Source organism: Eublepharis macularius, chromosome 2 (genome assembly GCF_028583425.1).
Source record: "Eublepharis macularius isolate TG4126 chromosome 2, MPM_Emac_v1.0, whole genome shotgun sequence".
NCBI classification, from domain to species: Eukaryota; Metazoa; Chordata; class Lepidosauria; order Squamata; family Eublepharidae; genus Eublepharis; species Eublepharis macularius.
Window position 1 is genome coordinate 43,747,037 of NC_072791.1, and position 27,696 is coordinate 43,774,732.

Consider the following 27,696-nt stretch of genomic DNA (forward strand, 5'->3'; position numbering starts at 1 on the left):
GCTATTAGCTGTTGATCAAGCATCCCACCTCACTGTGCCCTCAAAACAGTCCTGACTTCAGTCATAGCTCCTAAACCCCATCACTGTGAACGCAGTTCCTCGAAATTTGGTCGCAGGATCCATCCTTCTGAGTAATACCTCCTTGGTATTTTGTGGGATGAAAAATTCTGTGGAATTCAAAACTTCCTGCACTTCCAGAAATTGATCCACTATGAGGTATCATGCAGAAGGACAGGATGGGGCTTGCCACCATATTTGGGAAAGCTCAGTTCACAGTGGCAGCCGAATGACCCGCCTTGTAAGGTTGCTTCCTGCGGCAGCACCTTCTCAGACTGTGACAGGCTACGCCAAGGTCCTGCACAGATAGTCAAAGACGATGACAGCAGCTGTGGAGACTGTCACAAATGTACTGGGTGGGGCTGTGATTCTGTAATAGACAGCACTGGCTTAGTATGCAGACTGTCCCAGGTTCAATCCCCGGCATCTCCAGTTTTAAGAAAAAGGATCAGGTGGTCGGCGGTGCTTAAGACCTCTGCCTGAGACCCTGGAGAGCTGCCACCAGTCAGAACAGAAAATACTGACCTTGATAGGCCACGGGTCTGACTCAGTGTAAGGAAACCTCTTGTCTACTCACCAAAGGGGACAATAATGGGGCAGGTGATGCTATAGGTCATGACAACAGCAAAAATGCAACAGGTCCAGGCATATTCCAATCCAAACTGAAACTCATATGCTTGGTTCTGAAAGGAAAAAAAACAGATTAGCACACTTATTCTGTTGTCTTCAACGTCACTGTGGTTACAAGGACACAGAAGGATGGCACCATGCTCGAGGGCCATGTGCAAAATAACTCTTGGCCATAATTTTTTTTAAAGGTTAAGCAGATAAGGATAGGCCACAAACCAAAATGAGAAAGCTGTCCCAAGAGGATCTGCAAACCAAGTGGATTACCTATGGTTAAGTGTTATGACTGTTCTGAACAAACATGATTAAGGCAAGATTCAGGTCCAGTAGCACCTTAAAGACCAACTAGATTTCCAGGGTATGAACTTTCAAGAGTCAGAGCTCCCTTCATCAGATTAAGGCAGTTACTCTTCCTCTTTAGCCTTACTTGCTTGTGAGATAACAAACTGGTTTCACTGACTGCACTTTATAATGACCTCTGTAAGTGACCGTTTCACCATACACTAGGGGTCTCAACCAGGGCTAAGGCAATGAACCACAGTAAATGCTAGCCATGGTTAAACATTATGTGTGTGTGCCCAAACTGAATCCCATGAGATTTCTGCTCCTCAAGAATCCCCATTGCATGTTCAATGAAATCCCCTCTCCAAGGTCCCACTCGGATTTGTCACTGGTTCAAATCATCCACGTGGTCATATTATTTCTACACAACCACGAGGAACAGAAACGCAATTTTCTGAAAAAGAAAGCTAAGCTTCTCCAGAAGTGAAAATTTAGCTCTAGAGTGCAGTGCATCTGACGCACATGGAACATAATCCTCCTAACGATGCTTTCAAGCCAAAGCTTGTCCCAAGTCAGCACCTTCTTCGTGTAAATTTTTGGGGAAGTCAAACCTGATACATGTCTTTCAGAAGGTTTTTTCAGGTTTTAAGGGTGCCAGAGCATAACGTGGCCTCTGGAAAAGGCATAGTAATGCAGCAACCTAGTGAGGAAGGAAGCTCCATGATGTTTAGGAACTCATAGAAGTTTGAGGAAATAATGGAATCACAAACCCGCTTGATATGGAGTCGCTCAGGTTCAGACTTTGCAAAACAAAGTCTGGTGGCATAGACAATAAGTCCAGGAATGCGCAGTAACTCCATGGCTGTTCCTATCAGGCTGGAGGTGATGACGTAATTGACGAAGAAAGCACCATTATCAGGAAGGAACACACATCTGTCCATACGAAAATCAAGGAGAGAGAAAGAGGTGTTCTGAGCACATGTGGGTAGTGACTGGCATTTCCTAAAACTTGCTGAGAGAACCAAGGTCCTGCTCCTATACAATTTCCCTCATGCATATGTACAAGTAGAGGCACCTGTCCCCACTGGTAGAACTGGTGACACAACACACATGTACAGTCTTAGTATTCAACCATACTCACTGAAACTTTATCTGTCTCTCCTCCAAGAAGTGGATGTCAAAGAGCCACCGGAAAAAGAGATCCAGACTAGGGAGGAGGAATAGAGGAGATGGATATAAGCCAATTGCTTAGTACAAAAGAGAGAGGCAAATATTCAGGGCTCATGAGGAGGGGTCTTCCATATACATAAAGGTTAGGGAAATGATCTTAGCATACGACTTTTCCCAAGCCTTTAACCAAGCCTGCTTAAAGAGTAGTATGAGATCTGACTGTAGTGCTGGAAGATGTTGTAGAAAATATTTTTCATTCTATTAAAAACAACATTCTTGTTTAATCTGGAAAGCGGTCTGCTGATCAAACCCAGTTAAAGAGCTTAAAAAGGGCTTATGCAGTACAGCTGAGAAAACCATGCTTGTGGGCCATTCTCTCTGCAAGTTGCCTCTCAATACCTCTCCAGAGAAAGGAGGGCCAAGAAAGCAGGGTAGGAAAGACTGGCCTTGCACTGTTTGGGAAAGACTGAACTCTGTTCCCTTTCTCGGAAATGTGAATGAAATGCTTTGATTTCCACCTACAGTGTCTTTGCATTACAGAATAAACAGGATACTTGTACCACATTATTATTTTGTGTCCAATTTGCAAAGAGATTGTATCATTTAAGGCATTGCCTTGTTTCCTTTTACTTTATTATACCCCTTGGTAGCTTGTTCCTCTCCCCAGTGCTACATTTTCCTAAATGTTGATGAAGAAATGGAAAGACACATCCCAATATATATATTATATCCTGCCCCTTGTCTAGAGGTCCAAAAGGCATTCCAACCAAAACAATACTATTAGATTGCTTCCTATACTAAATTTTAGGGTGTGTAATGACATGAAAGAGACATTTCCCCTCTGCAAGAGTGGACTCAGTTAACCCCCTTTCGTGGGCCAATAAACTTAGTATGAACAATCCTTTCTTGTACCCACACTGACTGCTGCTGGCATGGAACTGCAAATGCAGAAAATCAAGGTTATAAAAACTAAACCACCACATGCAAAGCCTCCACTTGAGATTCTCCCTAAAATCCCACAGATATTGTGTTATTAGGTTTCACCTCTAGCTCTGGACCAGCAATTCCCAACATGATGCCTGCCGTCATATTCCTGGTACCCACTTCCTTCTTCCACCAAAGCAAAACAGCCCATTTTGGCTTTCCTCCATCTCACAGGAACACAAAGTGTTTCAGAAGAGCCCAGAAGGCATCACCTTTACATCTCCAGGGATTACCCATTTGGAGACAGCTGCCTTCATCACAGGAGAATGGGCTTGGGAGCTCCCAACATTTTCTGATTGGCCCCGGCCTCCACAGCAGGGACTTTGTGCTGTACCTTTCCAAAATTCCAAAATCATCCCAAGCTTACATAAGATTGGGGACTCCTCTCGATACTTTTAAAATTATTGCTGGACTCTTACAACATTGGGGTCTGAATTTCAAACACATTCTGTAAGGCAAAAATCGGTGCATTCAATTTGCAAACCATCTGGGAAAGCTCATGATAGGCTTGTCCAAAGGAGAGTAGGACTGGGCTGTATATTGCATGTTTTGGTCTGTACCTGGTCAGTCCAAGCGAAGGCAAGATGATAACCATAAAGACCAGGAAAAAGTAACACTTGTGCATTGTGAGCTGATTTTCATTGGATCTAGAAGAAATTGAAAAAGAACTTTTCGTTAACGAAAAGCAGATTTCAAGACTGCGAAAGAGATGAGGGAAAGCTAGATCAGAATTCTGTAGCAAACTCTCTGAAGCGGCACACTCAACCTTTCCCTTCCCAAATCAGGGCTGGAATGTTAGCACATATTATAGAAAGAAAGCACATTGGAATTAACTTATTTGCAGGCTTAATTTTAATTGTGTAGTTTTTCTCCCCAGAGTTAAGAATTTTGGGAGGAGTTCATCTGAAAACTGGAACCAAGGAGGAATGGAAGAGTATCACCCCAGGGGTACTGGGTGTGCACCAAACCTCTTCAAATGGCTTCAAAACATACTTACTGTAATAATTAAAGCAGGGTTGTTTAGGGTTGTTTGTTCTGAGGGTTGTTTAGGGTTACCAATTTTTTTTTAACATTGTAGCATGGCCAGAGAGCTCCCTAGAGAGTGACCCAGGGCAACTCTGACAGTCAGTTTGTGAGATCAAGTCCAACTCCAGCCGCAAGGTATGCAGTTACATTTTCAGTATGGAGGGTCAGAGAATGTGAGAGTTACCTTGTCCAGTGTGCCTCGAAGAAAGCTGAGTAATACACAATGAAAGGGAGGAACACGGAGAAGGCCCAGAGCAGCAGCGTGGGGAAGAACTGGGTGACAATTGGGTTCTGCGAGAAAAAAGAGAAAAGGAGTAAGCCATGCAGCCCCCTGGGGGTGAGATTAAAAGAATACAGCCCACTCTGTGAGAATGATCTCCAGTAGAGACAGCTTCTCCCACCCCAGTCTGATCAGTTTAGTCTTGAGAAAGTCTGCTTCAATGGTCAAGAGTGAGGCCTGACTTAATGCACAGCTGGCAGAAGAGAAGAATTTACCCCTCACTATATTGCATGTGCCCAGCATCCTGTTGACACTTGGCCATGAGCAGCTATGCGTTCAACACTGCCTCGCCAGAGATGTGTCACCCAGGAAAATGTTGTGCTTAGCATATTAATACTGTATGCACAGGCACTTTGTACCTATAGTGGACCAGTTTAAACAAGATGCTGGGTCTATGCAAGGCAAGTTCTTCAGACAGCCAGTGTGGTGTAATGATTAGAGTGTCAAGACTAGGATCTGGGAGACACAGGTTCAAATTCCCATTCCACCACGGAAGTTTGCTGGGTGACCTTAGGCACACACACTCAGCCTAACCAACCTCACAGGATTGTTGTGAAAGTAAAATGGAGAACAATGTAATTTGCTTTGGGTATCCACTGGAGAGAAATACCGGGTATAAAGCAAATGTTAAAAATTGTGCCTCAAGGGCAGTTATCTGTTGAGAGACTTCGATACAGCAAAACATCAGCCATTCCATCTTCAGATCAACAACCTATTCATCATATGTTTGCATGTCTACAGCCAATGTGATAAAACATTCACATGGAGCATGCACTAGCCTTAGTTTTCCTGCTGTCCTGCACAGAGGCAGTAAAGCTTCCCGTGAAACTAAGCTATAGCTCCTGCCCAGGGCATTTACTAGCACCCTCCCTTTGTTTGATGAGCATGGAATGGGCAAGCCCAGAGAGGCACGGAGTGGGATGTCACCCTCCCCACAGCCCAGCTTTGGTGCCAATCAGGCAGAACCCCGTGATGGAGGGGGCTGTGCACCTTGAGGCTTTCCACAGGCCGTGTGACGTTGAACATGTCCATGGTGTTGACAATGATGGCAGGCGTGGTAAGGAAGAAGAGAAGAATGAAGAGGCAGATGTTGAGCAGTACAAATCGCACCCACCACGATGCACCACGGACGGACAAGTTCTCCCTATGAGAAAAAAAGTACATGCAGGATGGGGTGTGCTGGGAAGGCAACAGTGCCCTCTCTTACCAGGTTATTGAGAGAGCCCAACTCAGAATAATGCCCTGCCCAGCTTGTGAGATTTAGAACTTGCGTATAAACCTTAATGTCCAGCTAAGATTCTACTAACTGGGCCAAGGACACAGGGGAGAGATTTATGATCTTTCACAAAACGCTGTCTCTAGATCCCACCTGGTGAAATAAGTATTTGCTGGATGAACAACATGACATCAAAGTGATCTGCAGAGCTGACTTCCACAGATGGAGGAGATGTAGTCAAAAGGAACTGGGAAAAAATTCTGGAAGAACTACAGTGCCTATGGGTGGAATCCAAACCTTTCAGCACGTGAAAATGTTTTTATTCGTGAATGGGTGAGGGAGGGGTAAGTTTCCTTTCTTGCACCCCATATGATGCCACTCCAAAGAGTTCCTGACTTTTGGGGGACAGGGCAGAGGCAATTTTCAGGCGGCAACTGTTGCAATCAGAAACACCTGCACAAAGAGAGCCTTCTGTGTCTGGATCCTGGCCAGTGTGAATGTATTTAAAAGCCTGATATATTTAGAGCGTACATGCTAATCCGCTCGCAACCGAAAAAGCACAAAACTGATATTCATTCGAGTAATGCATGGGCGTCCTAGGCTCTTGATATTTTTTGCTCCCAAAGCCTCTGGAGTGCAAGAGATGAAACTGGAAGTACCTCCAAGAAGTAGTATCTTATCACAGGGAGTTGGAGCTGCCGTTGCCACTTCTGGTGAAAGTTCCAGTTTCTATCTTACGCAGGGTTGCCAACAGGCATCGAGAAGAATGCCCTGTCTTTTTAACAGAGGCTTAATATGTGGAAATGGGCAGCTGAAGCTTTTCATTGAATGGAGGCAAATAACATCCCATTAAGCCCCTATTAAAGGACCAAGGCACTTTTCCTGCAGGCCACTGGCAACCCTGGCCATGCATTTGCTCCTAGTACATCTCTATAGGAAATGGCTCAGCTGACATCCGGCTTGCAGATGTCTATAAAAGTTCTAAGATTGCCAGAGCCTCTCATGAGGAAAAAAAAAGGTGGGGCATAAATATTTCAATAAATAAAATCGATAAGAAGGCTGACAATCTAGAAGTGTCCACAGGGGAACGCTTCCTTCAAAATCAGATGATGAAGTGTTTGCCATGAGGACCTTCTAGAAGCTATTAAGGCCCGTGCAGCAGCTCCTTATGCACCCTCCAGTACCTTGACACATAAACCTCTCTGCTTTCAACAGAAATGCATTAACTGTTGTCAGCAAATGCAGTGACTGTTTTACTTAACTCTGCTGTGATGAATGATACAGCAGTCTTGATGGGGACCCTTAAAATGGCACCTTAGGAAGCTGACCAGAATTATTCCTGCTTGAAATATACTGCCAAGATATACTAGCCTTACTTTCTGGACTTGGTGCTCAAGGTACCTTTAATTTTCATTTATCTCACTTGGATGTCGCTGCCTAGGGTTCAAAGAAGCAGATTTGCAATGCTCTACATACCCAAATATTCAAGAGGGGAACTTAAATAGCAGGATATGGGAATTCTTGGGAACATGCCTGAGCTGAGCTTTCAGGTAGGCCTGAGCATGGACAGAGGCACAAGCCTTGCGTGAGCCAGCCCACTGGATCCAGGACCAGCCCAGGATGTGGTGCAAAAGGATGAACGTTTACCAGATGATGTCATTGGGGGCAGGGGCATATTTCACCCCCCAGCAATGGGACTTCACCACCGTGGTAACGGAGGACTGTTGTGGGTGCTTGCGGCAGCGGGTACGGCTGTAATCCTTCAAAATACTGGGGAAGAGAAGAAAAGGCAGCAGTTACAGCGAACGAGTTGATTTGCTATCCCACATAGAATCATTGTGAAATTTTTAAAAGTATCAATTTAACAAAACAAGGCAGCTAACTAAAGCCCTATATTAAAAGAACAGGGAGAAAACAATTTCTCGGTCTCTAGAAATCTCCACAAGATGAAATTCTGGCTCCAAATAAAGCATAAGTTAGGCCTGAGGGTAAATGCGCATGCACAGATGAAACCCTATTTTATGATCATGTTTCATATTGCAGAGGAAGGGGACACCCACCACCACCAGAGGGAAATCCTCCCAGTTCTAATGGTACTCAACTACGGCACCTTATTAAAGAATCACAGATAACTCCTCCCAACTCCATTTTGAAACCCAGTAAGTCCAATACTAGCGCAGGAAGCAAATCTAGGAGGGATAAAAGGTTCTTGCGAGCAGAGATGCTGTAAAAGGACACTGGCATGAATCACAGCCCACAACAACAATCTCTATTTCGTTGCTGACAAACCATTTCGTGAATATGGGCTGGGCAAGCACAAACTTGAGCTGTTCTAGCACAGTGGTTAAGTAGCTGGGCTGTGAATCAGCACTCTGCTGGTCTGAATCCCACAACTGCCATGAACTCAGTAGGTGGCCTCTGGGTAAGCCAATCCTCTCAGCCCAGCTGTATTGTGGGGGTAAAATGCAGACTCTGTTCACCTCTCTGAGTGGGGAACTAATCTGTCTAGAAGAACTGTATATAAGTGGAATTATCGTTATTAACCAGCAATGTTTGTCTTCTGCAGGGAACAGGAAGGAGGCAGAAGGGGAAGTCTCTATAAATATCCTGATGAGGGGAGAGGGAGCTTCCCATTCAAAGTGCCTTTCCTAGGCTCACAATCAAGCAACACGTTTGCAAAACTGGAAAGAGGAGGGAAGTAGGAGGCATCTCTACCAAGGGCTTTCCCTCACATTCAGAACAGCTTTCCTAGCTACCCAGTATATGTTTTGGGGGTATTCTCTAAGGTCAGTCAATTAACTATTCAAAATCCAGTGGAGACCATTTGTATTTGGACTAATGAGATTTATGCATTAATGAGATGTATGCCTACCCCCGCCCCTTTTAAAGGATTGTCTGTGCAGGCAATAAGACCACAAGAACCATAAATTACGGGAACAACCCTATCAAACTTTGCTTGCGAGGCTGGGCTAGTCTTCTTGCCATCTGCTTAGGAGATGTGTGCTCACTGTTGCAGTTCTCAGAAAGCACAACAGTAGCAATAACAGATTTACTATGGATACCACTGAAAATCAACACAATTATACGCAGAAGGTTTTTTTTATTACTGTACGTAACTTGTGCATGTATTTAAGATGGACACTTCTTTTTCTTAGGGTACGTGTGTGAAACAAAAACCTAGTCTTCCAAACTGAAAAATGCACAAGGGCAATGTTTTTCAACTGCTGAAAGAGGCCATCCAAGGCAGGCACCGATTCACTGGCTAGAGAGCAGTTTTTGGATCTTGGTCACCTGGATTCAAGCCTTACTTCCAGTCGATATAGACCAACTGGACAGTCCAGCTCAGAGAGGGCAAATGGAATAAAGCTGTAACGCTCTATGAAGTACTAGAAAATAATTAGAAGTTATGGGTGCTCACGTAGCTGTCATCCTCTCATCCTGGAATGTGACAAAAGCCATATCGAGGCGCTTGAGTGTGATCCGGCTGCGTTCGGCATTAAACTCATCTGTCAACTTCTCCTCAAGTTCCCCATAATACTGCTCTGCATCAACCTAACAGAATGAATGCAAACACAGTGAGGGTTGTATGAAACTTGCATCTTCTTTCTTTAAGAATTTCCCCAAAGACTGAGATTGTTGGCTGTTTCCCTAAACTGTAAAGCACCTCTTTGGAAGGTCACATGAACAGTAATAAGTTTCCTTAATATCGGTGCTTCCCACCTGAGGATAAACTGATTTTTATTTATTTAAAACATTTGTTAGCTGTCTTTTTACGTCACAGCAACTCAATTCAGCTTACAGTATTTGTTTATCACATTAGAAGAAGGAAAGTCCAAAGCCAAACTCCACAACAGTAATGAGATTCAGTAAAAATGTTTATCAGCTGCCAAATTCTAACTCAGGAGTGGCACAGGGGAGGAGTTGTCTTTCACAGAAAGTGTGAGCACACAAGTGAAGGAGACTGTGTTATTCTGGTCCTTTCAGGCCACCACTTGAAAGGGAAAGAACAGCAATAACTATGTCAAGGAGACGATGGCCTCCGGTGAGAACAACAGCAGAGATTTGCTAGAAGATTGTTAGTACTGCAGCATGGCCTCTAGATGGCGCTGGATGAAGCAGGTTGGACAGACAGCACCGGGAAGAGCAAGAGCCTTCAGCTGTTGTCACCTCAGGTTTCCCATTAAGCCTGTCTGAAAAATGTAGCTCTTTTTAAATTCCCTCCTCTCCTTTCTCTCTGTCTTGCTTTTTCTTCCACTCCCCCCCTCACTTTCTGGGGGGGAAATCCTTAAAGAACAACAAAATCAAAATGGTGGGAGTGCCAGTGGTGTGGCCTGTCTTGGGTCAGGAGGACTTCATAGGATTGTGGGTCACAACTCACCAGCAGAAAGCCAGTTGTGTAGTGGTTGAAGAATTAATTAGTCTAATTTTGGAGATTTCCCTCCACTGAAATGCTACGAACCCACTTTATATTCCATTGTTAAACTGACAATCAAAATGGTACCCTGGATAAGCAGAGACAGTCAACCGAGTGTATTACAACACTGGAAGGACCAATACACCACTCTCTGATCAGCAGCAAATGGAAGGCCTGTCTTCTCTTGTGGTATCTGAACTCCCTGTGCTCAAAAGACAACAACAGGGCATTTGCCCACAACTAACACCTACATCAGTAACTCCTAACTTGATGTGCTTGTTTTAACAGATTGTGGAGACCTACTCTCAAGACCAATTAATAACCATCATTCAACTCCTCTCCTTCCTCCTCATTCCTGCTCCTTTTTTCTCTCCCACTCTTAAGGTTTAAAAGGATAAAACTGTAAAACATAAGCACTCAAAAAGCATTAATTGTGAACTGGAAGTCCAGAGTAGGGGTGTGCAAGCCAAAAAATTTCGACTAAAGCCGAAAGCCGAAAGAAGAATCTCTTTCGAATAAGCCGAAAGCCGAAACGGCTTTCTTTCGGCATTCAGAAAGCCGAAATGCACATCCCTAGTCCAGAGTTCAAATTCCACTGTAGGAAATCCACTAACTCCCTCCACCAGAACCATCTTCTTTTTATTCTAAAAGAGAGAAATTTCAGTTGACTGAAAAAGAATGTCCCTAGTACAAATTGAGTAGCTAGTAGATTAGCAAAGTAATGGAGTGTAAAGAGAACAGTGCCCAGTCCCAACCAGTCAATAGGTGCCAGTGTTCTGTCTCCTCCCTCCTACCTCTTCAAAACCACAGATCCGACAGCAGAAGATGCGGGAACAAGGGTGGATCTTGATCATGATTTTCCCTTCCTTTTGAGCCTTGTTGGTAAAGTACAGTCTTCCTTTCATTGCCTTGCGCCTGTCAGAGACAGAATTTATTTACTTTCTTGTTGACACTCAAGGCAGATTACAAAACATACCACTTTTCTAGGACGGGACACACCCTACGCAATGCAAAAAAGGGATTAAAAACAAGTTAATAATGCGGTAAAAATAAAATAATACAGCCAATAAACAGTACAATAAACTACCATCTCTTCTTGGTCAATTCTATTTTACTACAGTCCTATAATCTTTATAAAAATATAATCTAATGGCAAAGTAAAAAAAGATATTCTTTTTCCCACGTGTGTCTCACTCATATTGGGCCAGACTAATCTGTTCAGGCTATTTGTGTACAGACTGGATAGGATCTTCATTTCCTGCTGTCTTCCTACAATTCTATGAACATAAAATGTAGCTAAGATTTCCTCTTCAGTGCTTGGCATGTAAGCAAACAATGCGAAGTGGATGGCATTCGACCAAAATGGTCCTCACATTACATTGCCAGTGTTTGAGATTATGTATCTGGCAAAGAACTGCTGAGATATGAGCTAGAAAGGTCAGGGACAAGCAAGTAAAAATCTTGTAGAGCATCCAAAATAACAGCTGTGAGAAACCAATCTTGGAAATGGTCCTTAGCAGCGCTCATTTGGAGCTGGAACGCACAGGAACGGCGTTCCAGTAGATCTAAAAAGAGGTCACGTGGGTTTTGGCCCCGCCCACGTGATTTCCTTTGAGTGCAGGTCGAGTGGTGCTGGGCTCCAAAGGAACAGTAAGCTGCTTGGATTCATTCTGCCCTGCTCTTTTACTTTCTTTTGCAGGGGGGGGGGGGAGAGAGAAAATGAGTGAATGCCGAGTGGTGCTGGGCTCCAAAGGAACGCATGCTGCTTGGATTCATTCTGCCCTGCTCTTTTACTTTCATTTGTGACCGGGGGGGGGGGGGAATGCTGAGTGGTGCTGAGCTCCAAAGGAACACAAGCTGCTTGGAATTCATGCTGCTTTATTTTCATTTGTGACTTGAGTGAGTGAGTGAGTGAGTGAGTGAGTGAGTGAGTGAGTGAGTGAGTGAGTGCAAGCAGGGCTGGCTCTCCAGAGGAGGGTAAGCTGCTTTGATTTCATTCTGCTTTAAGGAAATACCTGGAGACTTTTGCAGAAAGGGGCCTGAGGGGTGGATGTTGCCTTCTGACACACTTTCGGTGATGTCAGGGTGTGTGGCATATGCTAATGAATTATGCTAATGAGTTATGCTAATGAGTTCCTGTAGTTCTTTTTATAGGAAATGACCCCTGGTCCTTAGTACTACCAAGGGATGCTGTTCTACAGAGAGGCTCTAGTGCCACCCTTGCATACAGGAAACATCATATTCTAAGGAGCTCATAGTAATCCAGATCCCCGTGATGAACCCACCTCTCTGAATCCAGCTTCATCAGTTTGCGAACATCTGAGCAGAACTGGACACCAGTCACAGTGCAGCTGGGATAAGCCTCACTGTAGGAAGAGACAATCAGGATTTAGGATTGATCTACACACCCAACTGGAAGGGATGCAACAGTTCAGTCTCCTTGATGCCAACAGGGAGCTTGGTGGGATGGTGCCATGGAAGACAGCATATATGGGACACTCCCTCTGAAATGCATTGCATCCATGCCCAATTTATTTATTTAAATATTTTAATCCCACTTTTCTCCCAGGTGGGAACCAAAGAAGCTTACAGCACTGATCTCTCATCCTCCACTTTATCCTCACAGTAGCAACCTTATGAGGTAGGGTAAGTTGAGAGAGACAGTGACTGGCCGAAGGTCACCCAGCAAGCTTCCAAGGCCGAGTGGGTGGGGATATGAACCTGTGGCATCCAGGTCCTAGGACAGCATTCTCACCACTAACTACACTGGCTCTTGAAGTGTATTGGTTAGTGCCCATAATGCCAACAATTCCTTCTTCGACTATTTTAAAGCAACTCCTCCCACTGTAATGCTTAACTGAAAGGACTATATAAATGTTCAAAGCACACCCATTATTTTATAGTCATCCTTACAATAGCTTCATAAAAATAAACCAATTGTATTCTCTCCCTATTGCAGACAGGGGACTCTGGCTGCAAGGAAGTGACTTGCTTAAGGCCTCCTAGCGAGTTCAGGGCAATGGTGAAATTTTAACCAGGGACCTCTGGACCACAGCTCAGTGTCAGGTTCTGGCAGTTAGATCTCCATAGTACTCCACTGCACACACTCCAGTGTATGAGTTAAAGTTACTTTATTAGAGATCCATCAGTATCAGCAAACACAGACAAGGGTATTGGCAGAAGTGACGTGTGTAAGGTTGGAGGGGTTAGTTATAGGGAAAGTTCCTGCCTTTAGGATATGGACGGTTAGGATTCTGGTGCGAAGGAGTCAGAAGGGGGGGAGGGTGTTTGAGACAGGAGGAGAGAAGAACTGTAGGAGAGATGAAGTAATTTTCAGTTCCCAGGGAGAGCCGGCACTCAAGGACACATTCTCAAGCGGCTGTGAAAATGAAAGTAGACATCACAGTAGGCACCTGTAAGATAAGCAACTCCCAGCTAAACAGGCCCCCAATATGCAACTTCACATCCTCTCAGAGGATCAGTACACATTACAGAGCACAGAATACTCATGGCAGATATGCGGACAGACATATATGACACTCATTCTCTTAGGCCATATGCAACACCATGTCATTTTAAAGGAAAGGATTCTATGTTCATCTTATGGCCATATAACTCACATTCCAGGAACTTTTCAATGAAATAGGAGAAATCAATGCTTCAATTGCAGTAGAGGACAAAATAGCAAAGAGTGCAAGAGTCTTGGTTCCCTGGCAGAAGCTGCTGCTGTCCAGCCTGAGCAGACTGCAAATGCCTGTTCCAATCAGAGCTGATTGGGCATGCTTGCTGCTTGGTAACTCTGCCATACAGGTACCATTTGCAATAATGGAGACAGTCATCTGTATAACTCTAGTGCACCATTAAAAAAATAACCTGTGACTGTGCCTTCAGTCAGTATCTATTAGCTGAACTAGACAACAGAAGGGAGCAAGGACATACTTAGAGGCAAAGGAAGTGGCCCCTGTGGATGTACTTACTGGAAGTGTTTGATGACAAGGGATGCATCAGTGATTTCTTTCGGAATCCTAGTTACCATCAGTGTCCGGGCCACCTGAGGCAGGAAAAAGGGAGACTGCTTGACATGGAGGCACCTAAAAGCAGCATGGCTTAGGCCGTGTTGTACACGGGTAGGATGTCTCGAATCCTGCACTAACAAATCCCCATTCTGCAAGTAGAAACATTGCTGCAGGAGGAACATAACTCTAGATTTGGAATAAATGATGGACTTTTTCCTATGTTTGACATACATTTACTTACATACTCTTCTCTTTGATGACATAGTTTATTTGGGGGGGGGTTGCTGGTGCTAGTTATTAATGGCCGAGTAGAGCAGGTGGGTTGGAATGCTGGGGGTGTAATAAAAGTGTAGAGAAGAGTAGTCAAGAACTGGAGGTCTCTGGGGACCACCTGGGAAGGGTATGAAGAAAGAGCCCTGGGCACTGCCTTCCAACCCCCACCCCCCACCCCGCCTCAATACACTTTGGTTTGCTAAGGTCACAATTCGCATTAACATACTTAGAAATTAGTGAGGCTTTAGCACATTTGAGTGCTTAGAACTCGTGGATTGCAACAGTCCTTCAGCCTCTCTGGACTGCAGTCTAAACATCCATCAGAAACCAGTTACAGAACTTCAACAGACTCAATCTGAGGTAACGAGGGCTAGAAATGTCACTGTTTTTCAAAGAAACCTCAGCTAATAGAGATTCTGTAGAAAGAAACTACCCAAATCCTGCATTTAAAAGCATAGTTTGGCATTTTAAAATGAGATCATAGCCTGGCAGCATCCTCGATACCCTGCATTCCTAAGATTTCCTGCACCTGCTGAGGCAATCTGCTTGCACAAGCCAAACAGAGTATGGTGAAAATTGGATGGATTTCACTATTGTTGCCAGGCATTCAACTGGAGACTCTGCCTATCATTTTGAGAACTTGGAGGCAGCAGGACAGAGCAAACCTCCTGCCCAATTGCCCCTGGATTCTCTGCCCCACACCTGCAGAGAAGCACAATTATAATGGTGCTCAAGTCTTTCCTGTTGTTACTCTTAACAGTGATATGCATGGACTGTGGAAGAGTACCAGGCATCCTAAATTCACTATACAACATGCAGTCTTACCCGTGGCACAACATCTGAACCCTCAATCCAAACCCTTGGATTGAGGGTCTAAATAAATAGCCCCAAGATTTGGGGGAAACCAATGGATGCAGATGGGTAAGTCTTCTCTAAGCTATGCAGGTAAGAAGGAATCTAAAAGGAATTTTAATTCTTGGTCCATAGTTTTAAGTTAGGACTTATTCAAGTGCCTCAGCAGTTGGTGGCATCAGACTCCAGATTCCCTAACAGCAAATTGTTAGCTGACTGGGATGGGCTAAGATTCATTTTCCACTTTTAAAAAGCTATTTAGAAGAAATCCACTTCCCCGTTTTCAGCTATTTCAGGATTTAACTAGTATGAACTGTTTGTATATGATACTTTTATTCTGTGAAAGTGCTTATCTCATTGATCTTCAGAGCAACCCAACAAATTATTTCTATTAAACAGAGCAGGAACGGTTGCCTTTGTTTATCAATCTGTTCCTGCTTCCTGTATCAGGTCTGGAGGGAGAAATTCACTCATCTCTGCCACGATGAGGAATGCAAGCTTATTCATATCTGTGTGGGTGGACATGGGCAAGCTCCCTGTTTGGCCATCACACAGAAACAAGCACAGAAGATAGTGATAGGATGTTGTTAAAGGGCCATCTTCCATATGTCCCTGTGTGCCGACTATGGTCTTCAGGGAGGGAGGGGTCTGGGGCTGTTATTTTAATTTGATGTTAACTGCAAACATTCTTAATCTATTATTGCAAGCCACCTTGAACCACGAGGAAAGACAGGGTAGAACTGTTTAAATAAATAAAATTAAACATCTGCAACTGCCCTCGGAGATTGTGATCTCTCCAGGGCTGCCAAGCATATATATAGCTAAACTGGATTTCAACCTATTTCTCCTGGAGCAAAATCCAGCATTCTAATTACTGAACTACACTCAGCTCAAACATCTGGTACTTGGTTTGGCTACTAACAATATTTAAAACTGGTCAGAGTCTCTTTGAAAGAGCAGGGAGGGAGGGAGGGTGGGCAAAGGGCCGCTGTCTCACCTTCTCATTTTCTTTGTAGTCAAGTTGGATGGAGTGATGAGCCATGCAGAGGACGGCTATAATGAAATAAAGGAGGGCAAAGATACTGTGTAGCCACAATAGTCGGTCACTGCAAGAGACAAAGGAAAGGTTCGTCATCCAGGAAAAGTGGGGGGATCATGTCTGCAAGACAGAGAAACGGCAATAATTTCACAGGTCATGTTGATCATCCTGGTATTATAGTACTATGGTGAGAGATCTAATCCAGGAGGATCCTGAATTAGCATTATCCCACATATGCTATTACTCTATAGAAAAATCAATCGGGGTTCACATGGAGTGGGCACCCAAGTAAAACGTTTAGTTCAGTGGTTTCCTGAGTCTAACTCTATGATTATACAATTACTTTTGTGCATGGTGTGTGTGTGTGTGTGGGGGGGGGGGGATATGATCCATACAGAGTTCTGCAATGAAACAAAAAATGTAGAACAGCACAGTGCAGAGAAGAGTGGCCTTGAAATTGTTCTTACCAGTCACAGCAGCTCTCTCAAGAATTCCCACAGTGAGAAATGTGGATTGTTTTGATATTCCTCTCTCCCTCTACTCTCCCACCCCCTTTCCTGAGCTAAAAAGATGGAAAAAAATCCTTGTATTATTTATTATTGAGTCTTGCAGCTCATACCCACTTGCACAGCAAACGGAAACACACACACACACACACACACACACGGATTGTAGTGAGCCTAGAAATGCTAATGATGGTCTCTCGATACGTAAATATGCCTTATCTACCCTCAGCAGTCATCACGACAAATAACAAAGGTGGCAGATCTGAGGGCTGAAAATACATACTCTCTTGGAACATTGGCAATTGTGGTTCTGCCAAAATTAGCTGGATGCTTCCCTAAAAGAGAGAGAAGAGAAATCACAGACATGAAAGAGTAGTTTCATAGAAGATTTAGTTATTTTAGTTATTAACTTTATTTATATCCCATTTTTCTCCCCATGGGGACCCAAGATGGCTGTCAACATTTTTAAAGCTTGCAATTTTTAATGTTGCATTTAATGTTATATACAGTCAAATGTAATATTTTGTGCTTTTAGGATACCAGGAATCTCAGACAATTAACTAATTAAAATGTTTTCATCATCTACCCATTCATAAATTAATCCAGAGACTGTCTATGGGTGGTCGATGGCCTGAATCTGAATCCTTGAAGAAATTCTTTCTGGTCCTCCAGTGGCCTTATCTAATTTAAATCAAGACATGGTTAAACATTTGTGTTCACAGTTTTATCATTTAAAGAAAACAAACACAGAGCTAAAACACACGAGATGAATTACATGAGGACGCTCAAGTGAAGAGAGACGCAATGTTAGCTGGGAAGCTGAGTTTTAAAAGACAGATCAGAAGGCTTTGTCAATTTTCTCTCTCTACAGAGCCCCTGAGATGCTCCTCAGAGGGTTTATTTCATCTTCACCTCCCAGAATCAGAGGTGAAACTGACACAGCCTTCTGTTTCTTCTGATTTTCACCAAGCACTCTCTCTATTAGCCAGCACCCCCAAAACAGTTTCTTTGGCCTCTCTGTTTTCCAGTTTCCTCAATATTACTACCGCTAGTAGTAAAATCTCTCTGGAATTCCTTAGGAACCTTGTAACCATCAAACCAAGTTCAAGATTGTTAGTACATTGCCATCAATACACTGATACCCACCCAAGATATTGCTGGACTCTGAGTCCTGCCTTGGTGCAACCTATGGGAATCAGAACATCACATACCCAGAAGGTCCCCAGAGAAGTTGACCGGGAGGATGACAGCCACAGAGAGGACACAGATGATCATAAGCAGCACCAGTATGTGCCGCTGGAAGGAGAGGTAGGTGGTGGCGTCGATTCCACATTTGCTTTGAATTTCCTCATCCCTTACGGTTACGGGGAGAGATGAAAGCGTGTCATTAGAATCACATACTATCACCCGTTTTCTCCTTCCTTTTTCTTTTCATTTTTTTCTTCAACTGTTTTTATTAAAGTTAAACAGAAGTTTACAAGTTTTTATAACTATATTATAATTAAACTTTCAGTAGCATCTATACACAATAAACAAATAATCCTTGATTATATTATTTTCAGCTTACTGTTTTCCGTACTGAGATTTGACGTTGACGCAATAACTTTTAACTCTTATGTATCCCATATTATCTTGTATAGTTTGTTAGATGGTTGTATGTCCTTTTCCATGACATATTCAATAAAAGGCATTCACTTTTCATAAAAACATGTAGATTTCCTGTTGTCTATTAAATACTGAAGTCTGTCTGTAATTTTTTTCGATAATTAAATGGTCCCAAATTTTAGTAAACCATTGATCTGTTGGGATTGTTTTTGCGTTCCAGTTAACCAAAATTGCTGTCTTGGCTGCGCTTAATAAATTTGAAATAAGGTCTTTCCTTGTATTTCCAAAAAAATTATTTGTGGTTGGAGAGGAATAACATAATCTGTGATTTGGTGTATAAGTTTTAAAATTTCTTTCCAATAAACAACTATCTTATTGCACTTCCACCAAGAATGCGCATATGTAGCTATTTCCCCACATCCTCTCCAGCAATATGGAGAATATTTTTTTGTTATTGCGGCTAATCTGTGAGGTGTATAGTGCCAATGCGTTATAATTTTGACTGTTTGTAATCTAGTGCTTATTACCGGTGAGTCGAATACCTTTGACAACCAAATTGATGCCCATTGTTCCGGAGTTAGTTCTATTCTCCAGTCTTGTTCCCATTTTGTTAAGTAGTTTGTTTTTTTAGTGCTTTCTATTTGTAGAAGAATACAATAAATTTTGGAAATAAGTCCTTTTTTCTTTCCGGAAAGTTCTAATATCTTTTCAAAGTCTGTTCTAGATTCTTTTAATATTGCTGTTAGATGTATCTGATTTGCCATATGAGAAATCTGCATTCTCCTTCCTTTTTCTGAGAGAATACACTGTCAAACTATCCTGAATATATTCCCAGTTCCTCTTGTATACAAGAGCAAAATGGCTCCTTATTGTGACATGCTGACAGCAACGGCTTTAATACCTCATTTTATCTGGAGTGACATCTTCTCTGTTTTACTCCCCTAGAAGGGAATATAGGGCCAATGAGGAACAATTCAATACAGAAGAGTTACAGCAGTGACATTCATTTGCCTTCAGAAGATTGTATTCTTCTGGCCTTCCTATCCCCACCCTCATTATAATTATGTCTCTTAGCCTTGCACATTGGCTTACTCTTTGGGCCGGGGGCGGGGGAGTCCTCAAAGACCCACTGAAGGATAAGTAATTGGGAATGAATAAGAAATGAGGTAACCTGTATGACAGCCTATGTGGTATAGTGATTAGTGTTGGACTAGGATCGGGGCAACCCAGGTTTGATTGCCATGGAAACTTGCTGGGTGATCTTGGGGCAGTCACATATTCTCAGCCTAACCTACCTAGCAGGGTCGTTGTGAGGGTAAATTGGAGAAGAGAACAATGTAAGTTGCTTTGGGTCCTGATTGGAGATAAAGGTGGGGTACAATTGAAATAAATAAATAGAGTATTCACTGTGATAAGCATGAAGGGCATCAATGCACAGTTTACTGACCTCCCCATCTCTTCAACTATAACAAACCAGCATTACTTTTAAAGCAGTCTTTCAGATGACATAAGACTTCTGAAGGCAAAGCATGTATTTTGAAGGAAGATTGTGATGGTTAACTGGGCCTGTTACTGAAGTGAATGTGGTTCTTCTGTTAAGAATGCGTGTATAAAGGGTAAAAAAAAGCACAAGGGTTTTCCACTCTCCAATGAAGAGACGATTAAAGAACTGCTGCCAAAATAAAGGGTGGGGCATCATTGCTTCAATGAGCTCAGTACACACTTCTCCCCAACCTTGAAAGGTAGGTTAAGCTAAGAGAAAGTCACCCTATGAGATAGGATTTGAACTTGCATCTCTCAGGGCCTAATTTGAAACTCAAACCACTACATCACACTGCCTGTCATACTGGCTTGTGCTTCAGCTGAAGGTAATCCCATCTACCAGCATCATCAGGTGCTGTAGGAATAACTCTGTGCATGTGTGTTCATGCACACCAGTCAGAACTAAATGATTCTCTCCAAACCTCATATAATGTGTAGCCCTCCTGACCACACCACTGTGGTGCAATGTTAAATGGGCAACTTGGCACAACCGAAGGGCAAACATCTGCAGCAGAATCTGGTATAAAGATCTCATTTCATCTCCTCCCACCCTTGCTAAGAGAAAGTGACTCTCTAACAATGCAAATGATTTATATATAATACAAGACATCAGCACTGTGATTCTCACTGAAGCAGATACTCACTTCATCTGGTAGATGGACAGGAGCCAGGAGCAGAAACCCTAGAAAGAGAGTTAAAGCGAAAGTAAGAGCAGGTTGAAATCATTCAGATGACACACACCTACCAGGAGAGGTTTGCATCCATCTCCTTGAAGTTAAGCCTGCATTTGCACACGTGAAGAAGAAGTAAGCTTTTTCAGAGCAAAAGTAAATGAACCCCAGGCTAACCAACATTGTCTAGAAGCAACAAGGTACAGCAGAGGACTTAAGCCATGATACTTAATTACAATTAAATATGATTAATTAGCTGCTTCTTGGAGCAACCATCCCGCTTAACTCTATGACTTGCTAGAACTTCAGAGAACAGACAGTGACACAAATGCATTTTGCATTTCCATACATTTCCACATTCGTATTTAGCACTAGCCATAATCAAAGGCAAGATGACTAGACTCAAGTTGGCAGGTCTTATGCAGGGATATTCTTGTTAACAGGAATCACAGTCTCAGGAAATGGCAGCCTATAGGTTAACGATGGCGAAGGCAAGCTGTGAAGATGACTGGGACATCATTATCCCCTGGTGTCTGTCTGCCTCTTGCCTTATCTGCAGTCATCCCATGATGGGTAATACGGCTACAAAGTGAGGACAATAGGCTAACCCTCAGTAAAAATGCTGGCATGGATCCTATATCTTTTTTTCTGCTTGGACTCCTCTTCATCTGTTGCAGAGGTGATCCTCTACTGCCTGTGAAGCCTGTTAGTCTTGCACTACGTACTTTTCAGCTACTTGAAAGTCATTGGTGAGCTAAAGTGTCTACTAGTGCCCGAGGGATGCATGCTCACTCGGACCACCTTTACAATGGGCAAAAAGAGGGCAAGTGGGAAGAAAGTACAGGATCCAACTACACCCCCCTCCCACATTTAATATCTGATTGACCCAAGATACCTGTATTGCCCAAAGTTCCCACTGAAACTCACCACGTCTTTGTTGTCTGCATCCAGGGGACTGGTCTCTGATGGCGATTTCTCTTTCTCACTTTGCTCCCCATAGAAGAGTGATGTCAGGCTTCCCATATTATTAGAGGAGAGGAGGTATATGGGGGAAGAAGTAGGCAAGAGGGGGTGAAGACAAAGAAGAGAGGAGAAAGGGGATTTGGAAGGTTTGAATTAAAGGTAGGGTCAAGGAAGAAAGAAAGGGGGAGGAAAGAAAACATAATTCTGATCAGAACAACATTTAAGTGTCTAGTTCTTTCTTGCAATTATCTCAGTCCCTTGGAAAGGAGATAAGCCAACAGAAAGAAAGGTGAAGAAGAAAGATGAAAAATAATTTAAACATTTTAAATAAAGCAACCGCACTCCAAGAACGTTCTGACATTCAAGAAAGCCCACAGGAAACAGGTGGCTCTTCTTCCCCCATGCGTGACACAGTTTCAGTTTTACCCGAATAGCCATGTAGACAGCTGTGTCACTGTACAGGGGATGGAATCTAGGAGATGGGAGCCTCCTTGGCAGTTGGTAGCAATTAACCCTCCATGAATGTGAGACACTGGTGAGGTATATTGGTATGCCTCACAGCTTTAAAGAACTCCCAGAAGCCCTTCAGAAGGAGAGGCCCAGCTCTTGGGACCATAGCTGGAGGAGGGGTTAGAGTTGCAGAGGCCTAGGTCTGACTGGTAGGTTCCAATAAATGTAGTTCTTGTGATCACTGCGGCCTCTGCTACCGATGATCCTTTCCCTCCCCACAGACCCAACAACCAGCACTGTGTACATACACATGCATCATTGCTCTTGACTGGATGGAGATAAGAGCTGCTTTCATATGCCTCACAGTCCCACTACTGCTTGTTACCAGTAAAAGAGACCTCTGCTCAAAATGGTCAGGGGGGTTGGGGAGTTTTTCTCTAGGCAAAATAAAAAAATCTCCTCAGATAAGCATGTGGAAAAGCCATGATTGGATAAGCAGAAATCTTTCCCAGGATGACTCCTATGATTCCCATCTGTGAGGGAGAGGCTGCAGCTCTTCAGTAGCAGACTATTTGCTTTGCATGCAGAAGGTTCCAGGTTCAACCCCTGGTATATCCAGTTAAAAGAATCAGGTAGTAGGTGATGAAAAAGCCTTTACCTGAGGCCTCAGAAAAGCTGCTGCCAGACAATGATAAGACAACCCTTTGTGGGCATGTGAAGTCTATTAAATCTGCCACTGCCTGAGCTTTTTTTCCTCAGCCACAGGGCCTGTTCTTTGAACACCCTCCCAGTGGAGACCAGGAGTATGCCCACTTTGACACAGTTTCAGAGGCTGTCTAAATAAAGCCTTCCTGGTTCAAAGGTTTTGAGAAAAAAATAAGAGAAAATACTATTGTTTGTCATTCTGTACTTAAGAATATATTAATATGTTTATGTAGTGATGTTCATAACCATGGGGAAAGAAGGATATAAATATTTCTGTTTAACAAATTAATAAATAAGCTGAAACATCATCAGTATGACAGTTTTGACTTAATATTTGACAAGGCAACTGACCAAGTATTTTTGACCAGCCACATCCTTCATTAGGAGGGATTTTCTGGCTTCAAGGCATGTGCTCTATGGCCTCTCCCCAATGCTCTGTCATATTAATTCAGCAATTGTAGAAGTGTTGCTATTGCTCTATGGTTACATCACAGACATGATGTCACTTATTTGACACAGTGCCCCTTTGCTTGTAAAATTGGGATGGAAAAAAGCTCACAGGGAGAGAAAATACCTTAGAGGAGAGCAATAATGTGAGCCACAATGAAAGCTCTGTGGAAAAAAATACCTCCTGAAACTGTTAGATACTGGCTGTTACTGAAATATATGCTAAGTGGTTTGACCACAGCAAGCTATGAAATGACTAGACTAGAGAAGGGAAGGTGGATGAGAGCATTTTTTGGAAGATGGATGTTAAGTCAGCTTGCTGTTATTCTACAAAGCTGTTCAGACAATGAGCCTTTGAAAAGAAAGAAGTACACTGAAATATGGAATGACTGGCTTTATATGGCTCTGTGGAGACCAGGATTAAACAGTGTTGGATGTGGCTAGCTGGAATGATTAGAGATCCCTAGTTGGGCCTTAGAAAGGGGTGGAGTATTACCTGTCCCTCCCTTAACTCTACTGCTGACTCAGAAGAGTTCTGTGTATCTCTCTCCTGATAGAGATGCCACTAGGGCATTTCCATGTATGGAAGGTTTTCCACCCATGGAGCGCAAACTTCTTTTGCTGCAACCCCAAAACGTCCCTCAAATGCTGATGCTTACGGTCTCCTGTCCCCTAGGTTGAAAAAAAAATCATCTTTCCACCTGATGCTCAGCAAGGAACTTTGGAGTCCCTACAAAGAGGAATCTAGAATTTGGTGTTGGGGCCCATACAAAGCAGCTATGCATGCTCAGGTAAGACACCAGAGATGGGTGTTAAGGCAGCTGCTCCACAGGTGGATTAACTCAGATTTGCAGCTGCTGATTTTAAATAAGACACTGGGCCTGTGCAAGTTTGCATAAGTAAGTATGTTTGTCTTGCCAGCATCACATTTATCCCTCTGCCTTGCTCATGATTGGCTTAAAGCACTTTGCAGATAGGCCACAGTCAACATTTGCAATCCCTCTTACCAAGGTCCAGCATTCACGGTCCTAGATCCTCAGTGTATAACAATAGAGGGAAACTTGGACAGGAGCCTATCTCGTCTCCTTTGATATTGACATATGAGAAAGGGATAAGTGAAATCCAGAGACAAATAGCAACAACTGACAGATACAAACAGAATAGCAATAATCTCACACACCATGAGGAGAGGGTCGGTGGATTAATTTGCAACAAGAATTGTTTTAGAGCTGTGACGTCTGAAATAAGCAATACCCATTATGCTCTGTGGAAGCATGCTATGGAGCAAGAGATAACATTTAAAAACAGGGGCCTCAGGCAACCCTATGTGATATAGTAAGCAATATTTACAGGATCAGATGCTGACTGCAACCCTTTCATTTCCCAACACACCAACAGAGTTTCTGAAAAGGAACAAAAACTAAAGGAACCCCTTTTAAACCCTTCACCACCAGACAGCCAAAGCCCCAGAAGGTAAGGAGGGAGAGTCTTTAAGAGGAGATTGTCAGCAAGCTGCTTCACCTTCCCTGCAGGTAACTTCCTGTGAAAGAAAGGAGGGCCACTGCAAACCAGGGGAGAGCGCATGCTTCGTGGCTCTCCAGCGCAGACTGAATATAAAGTAGAGGGCAGGTTAATCTGATTTCAGATCTATCCCATAGCCTCTTTGGAGTTCACTGCCTCTGACTCCTCTATTATTCCACCGTGTCATTTGTACACAAATAATAATCATGGATCTCCTCCATCTGAATCCTTTCTTCAGCCCACCCCCCACTGTAGGCAAATCACCCATTAAAAATTTCAACCAGGGAGACACCCCCAACAAAGTATTTCCCTTTCACCTGGACAGCACAGAGGAAAAAGTGAGGTAATTTGGGGTAATTCAGTAGCTCCTTTGGGAGCAGCTGCAACTTCCACCCCTCCCTTAAAAGCAGTGGTGATTCCTTCTCTTTCACAAGAATTCACATCTCACCAACACCTCCATCCCCACGTCACCCTTTTATCATTACTCGTAGGAATTCCATGTGCTTGGAGGGAAACGGCTGGTTTGAAAAGAAATAAGGGTAGGGACATGGAAGAGAGATAATGAGAGCCAGTAAATAATAGTGATACTAGTACTTTCATACAGTGCTTTAAATAAGGGTTTCATATACATTATCAAAAAGGTGAAGACCGTAAAGGAGAAGCAGTTAGAAAACTTTCTCTGCATTTTGAGGCACTTGTTCTTAGTGCAGAGAACATGCGTTCAAACCACATCTACCACATTTCGAACACTTCTATCTTCACTCTAAGTACCCTTACACCAACCTACAATGAATGTTAATATTATAACTACCATTTGTTTCTTGACTTCATCTGTGATTATGAGCATGAGAACATTGTTGACTATTGTCTTAAATGTTAGGGGTTCCTTAGGAGTCCATGTATGTTTTCACACTCTGTATTATGGGGTACCACTGTATGTAAAGTTATCCCATTTTAGGCATGCGGATGACATTTTGGCTATTGCTGTCCTGCCTTGGGGTTGCTGTGGGAATTGCCTGCACCTTCATTTGTCAGCCCACCACCATCTAGGATGGCTGGGCCCATTGTGCCCTCGCTCCTCTGTCCATTGGGAGACCTTACCTGTCATTATCCACCAGCAAAGCCAGGCGCCCGTAGTCCCAAGCCGCTTTCCGAAGGCAAGAGAAGACCAAGAGGAGGAACTGCAACAGGAAAGAGAAATCATGAGTCTAACTCATTTAAACCCCTTTTTCTGGTCTTGGTGCTACTAACAGTTGCTCTATCAGAAATCAATCTACTCTTCTTGAAAAGGGCTGACCACGTAAGATAATTTTTTAAAAATCAGGTCTGGGTTCCCCTGACCCATCTCATGCCATTAACCACACGTCATACTGCTGGGAACTCAATTCCCCATTTTAGTATCTTGTTCAGAGCAGAACTACATGTTCCTCCAGCAAATGCATATTCCCAATGTTGCATTTGCTGGGGTAATGTGAATATGAGAGTGGTTGGAAGAGGGGGTACATAACTTTTCTTATGCCTGATGATTCTCACTCCCAATACCCACACACACACACACCCTGGCAGCAGATCCCCAATCCCCCATCCTGCAAGAGGGGCTTTATTGGAGCTTGGTGGGTAAGAGGCTAAAAGCCATCCGGGAGAGTAGTTGCAAACAGGGCAAACTGGCAGATGGGAGAGGGAAGAATGAAATACTCTCTGCTCACCGTCTCTTTTTACAAATCCACTCCTCCCAATAATGTAATTCTGGTCAAACTTTTAGCAGAAACCAGCTTCCTTGGTAGCAGTGCAACTTGGACTTCCCAAACTAGTTGATCTTAGCCAAAAGGCTGAGAAGCCTTTGGATTTCCCAAACTAGTGTCAGAATAGCAATTCCTAAATAAGATTACTCATATATAACAGGCCAGTCGTAGGCTAAACCAACTTCAACTAAGTGATGATGAAATGGCAAATTTACAATGCAGATTCTGCCCCCCCCAAGCTTTTAAGACATCATTGCAATCCCATCATTTGTAAGCAACCTTGATTTCCTGCATGGCTGAAAGACGGCAAATATTTTAAATAAATGTAAATACATCAATAAATCTTTTCAGACAAGCATGTAAGAGGTCTTTATTTTGATTGTTTTAAAATCTCCTATTTCAGAAAAAAAAATCAAATTCGTACTGGTTTGCATTTTATTGATACAGATATGTACTAGGCTGATCAAAACAAAGAAAAGAAGCAGCTTACAGAATAGTGTTGAAACCAATCCATTTATTCCTAGTTCCAACGCTCTTTCCCAGATATTCAACCACACTTGTATGCACACTCAGCACCCTTTGGGGTAGGGATGCCCCCTTTCTTCTCAGGATCTGTGACATCCTGTCTCTGTGTGTGACATCAATCCCCCTTGACTAATTTCTACCTCAAGGGAAATTCCCAATCCCATTGATCCATTCCTACCATGCCCAGTTGCACATGGACCACTGCGGAGAGATGAGTAATAAATGGACAGGAATGAGATATTGCTTTGGCCCAGCACCACTCACCAGCCAGAGGATGAAGTTGAGAGCAAGGATGGTGGGTACCCCACCAAACGGCAGCCCTTGCAAGACTGTGCTATGCGAACGGGCACTGAAGCACTGTTCTTCTGTACTGTTGCTCAGAGTATCCAGAAATGTGAGGACACTCAGGGAGATGGGGCTCCTGCCCTCCGATACAGGATCGTCTATGAACATGCTGTCCATTGATGGTGTGGGTGGTCTCCTTGGGTATCTCACGCCATAAAATACCTGGATTGTGTTAGAAAAGAGAAGGGCAGAGTAGAAGGAGTTTGAAAAAGCTCCAGCTGAGAAGATCCTTATTCCAGCATTCACTTTAGGCAGCAGAAAATGATTCAAGGCAGGAAGAAGAAAGCAAGCTCATACATTAACACACACAAAGCTGATTTAGACTGAGTCAGACCATTGGTCTGTCAAGGTCAGGACTGTCTACCGTAACTGGCAGCAGCTCTTCAGGGTCCATTTCATATCCTCTGTTACTGGATTCCTTTCACTGGAAATGCCAGG

General features: G+C 43.3%; 1 protein-coding gene across 3 annotated transcripts in view; it reads right to left on the reverse strand.

Moving 5' to 3' along the window:
* Nucleotides 1-27,696, reverse strand: part of TMEM63C (transmembrane protein 63C) — an 87,516-nt gene that overhangs the window by 11,033 nt on the left and 48,787 nt on the right. For 2 of the 3 annotated variants that reach the window (XM_054970763.1, XM_054970764.1), the window contains 19 exons: nucleotides 27,178-27,420; nucleotides 25,748-25,827; nucleotides 25,132-25,164; nucleotides 21,488-21,575; nucleotides 20,534-20,571; nucleotides 17,954-18,096; nucleotides 17,026-17,077; nucleotides 16,195-16,303; nucleotides 14,034-14,107; nucleotides 12,342-12,422; nucleotides 10,851-10,971; nucleotides 9,061-9,194; nucleotides 7,290-7,412; nucleotides 5,417-5,570; nucleotides 4,331-4,437; nucleotides 3,681-3,767; nucleotides 2,108-2,173; nucleotides 1,737-1,899; nucleotides 635-740 (listed from right to left, as the gene is read on the reverse strand). In XM_054970763.1, the coding sequence (XP_054826738.1) occupies nucleotides 635-740; nucleotides 1,737-1,899; nucleotides 2,108-2,173; nucleotides 3,681-3,767; nucleotides 4,331-4,437; nucleotides 5,417-5,570; nucleotides 7,290-7,412; nucleotides 9,061-9,194; nucleotides 10,851-10,971; nucleotides 12,342-12,422; nucleotides 14,034-14,107; nucleotides 16,195-16,303; nucleotides 17,026-17,077; nucleotides 17,954-18,096; nucleotides 20,534-20,571; nucleotides 21,488-21,575; nucleotides 25,132-25,164; nucleotides 25,748-25,827; nucleotides 27,178-27,375 (1,957 nt within the window). In that variant the 5' untranslated portion in view covers nucleotides 27,376-27,420. The remainder of the gene's footprint in view (nucleotides 1-634; nucleotides 741-1,736; nucleotides 1,900-2,107; nucleotides 2,174-3,680; nucleotides 3,768-4,330; nucleotides 4,438-5,416; nucleotides 5,571-7,289; nucleotides 7,413-9,060; nucleotides 9,195-10,850; nucleotides 10,972-12,341; nucleotides 12,423-14,033; nucleotides 14,108-16,194; nucleotides 16,304-17,025; nucleotides 17,078-17,953; nucleotides 18,097-20,533; nucleotides 20,572-21,487; nucleotides 21,576-25,131; nucleotides 25,165-25,747; nucleotides 25,828-27,177; nucleotides 27,421-27,696) is intronic. The other variant, XM_054970765.1, reaches the window with a different exon arrangement.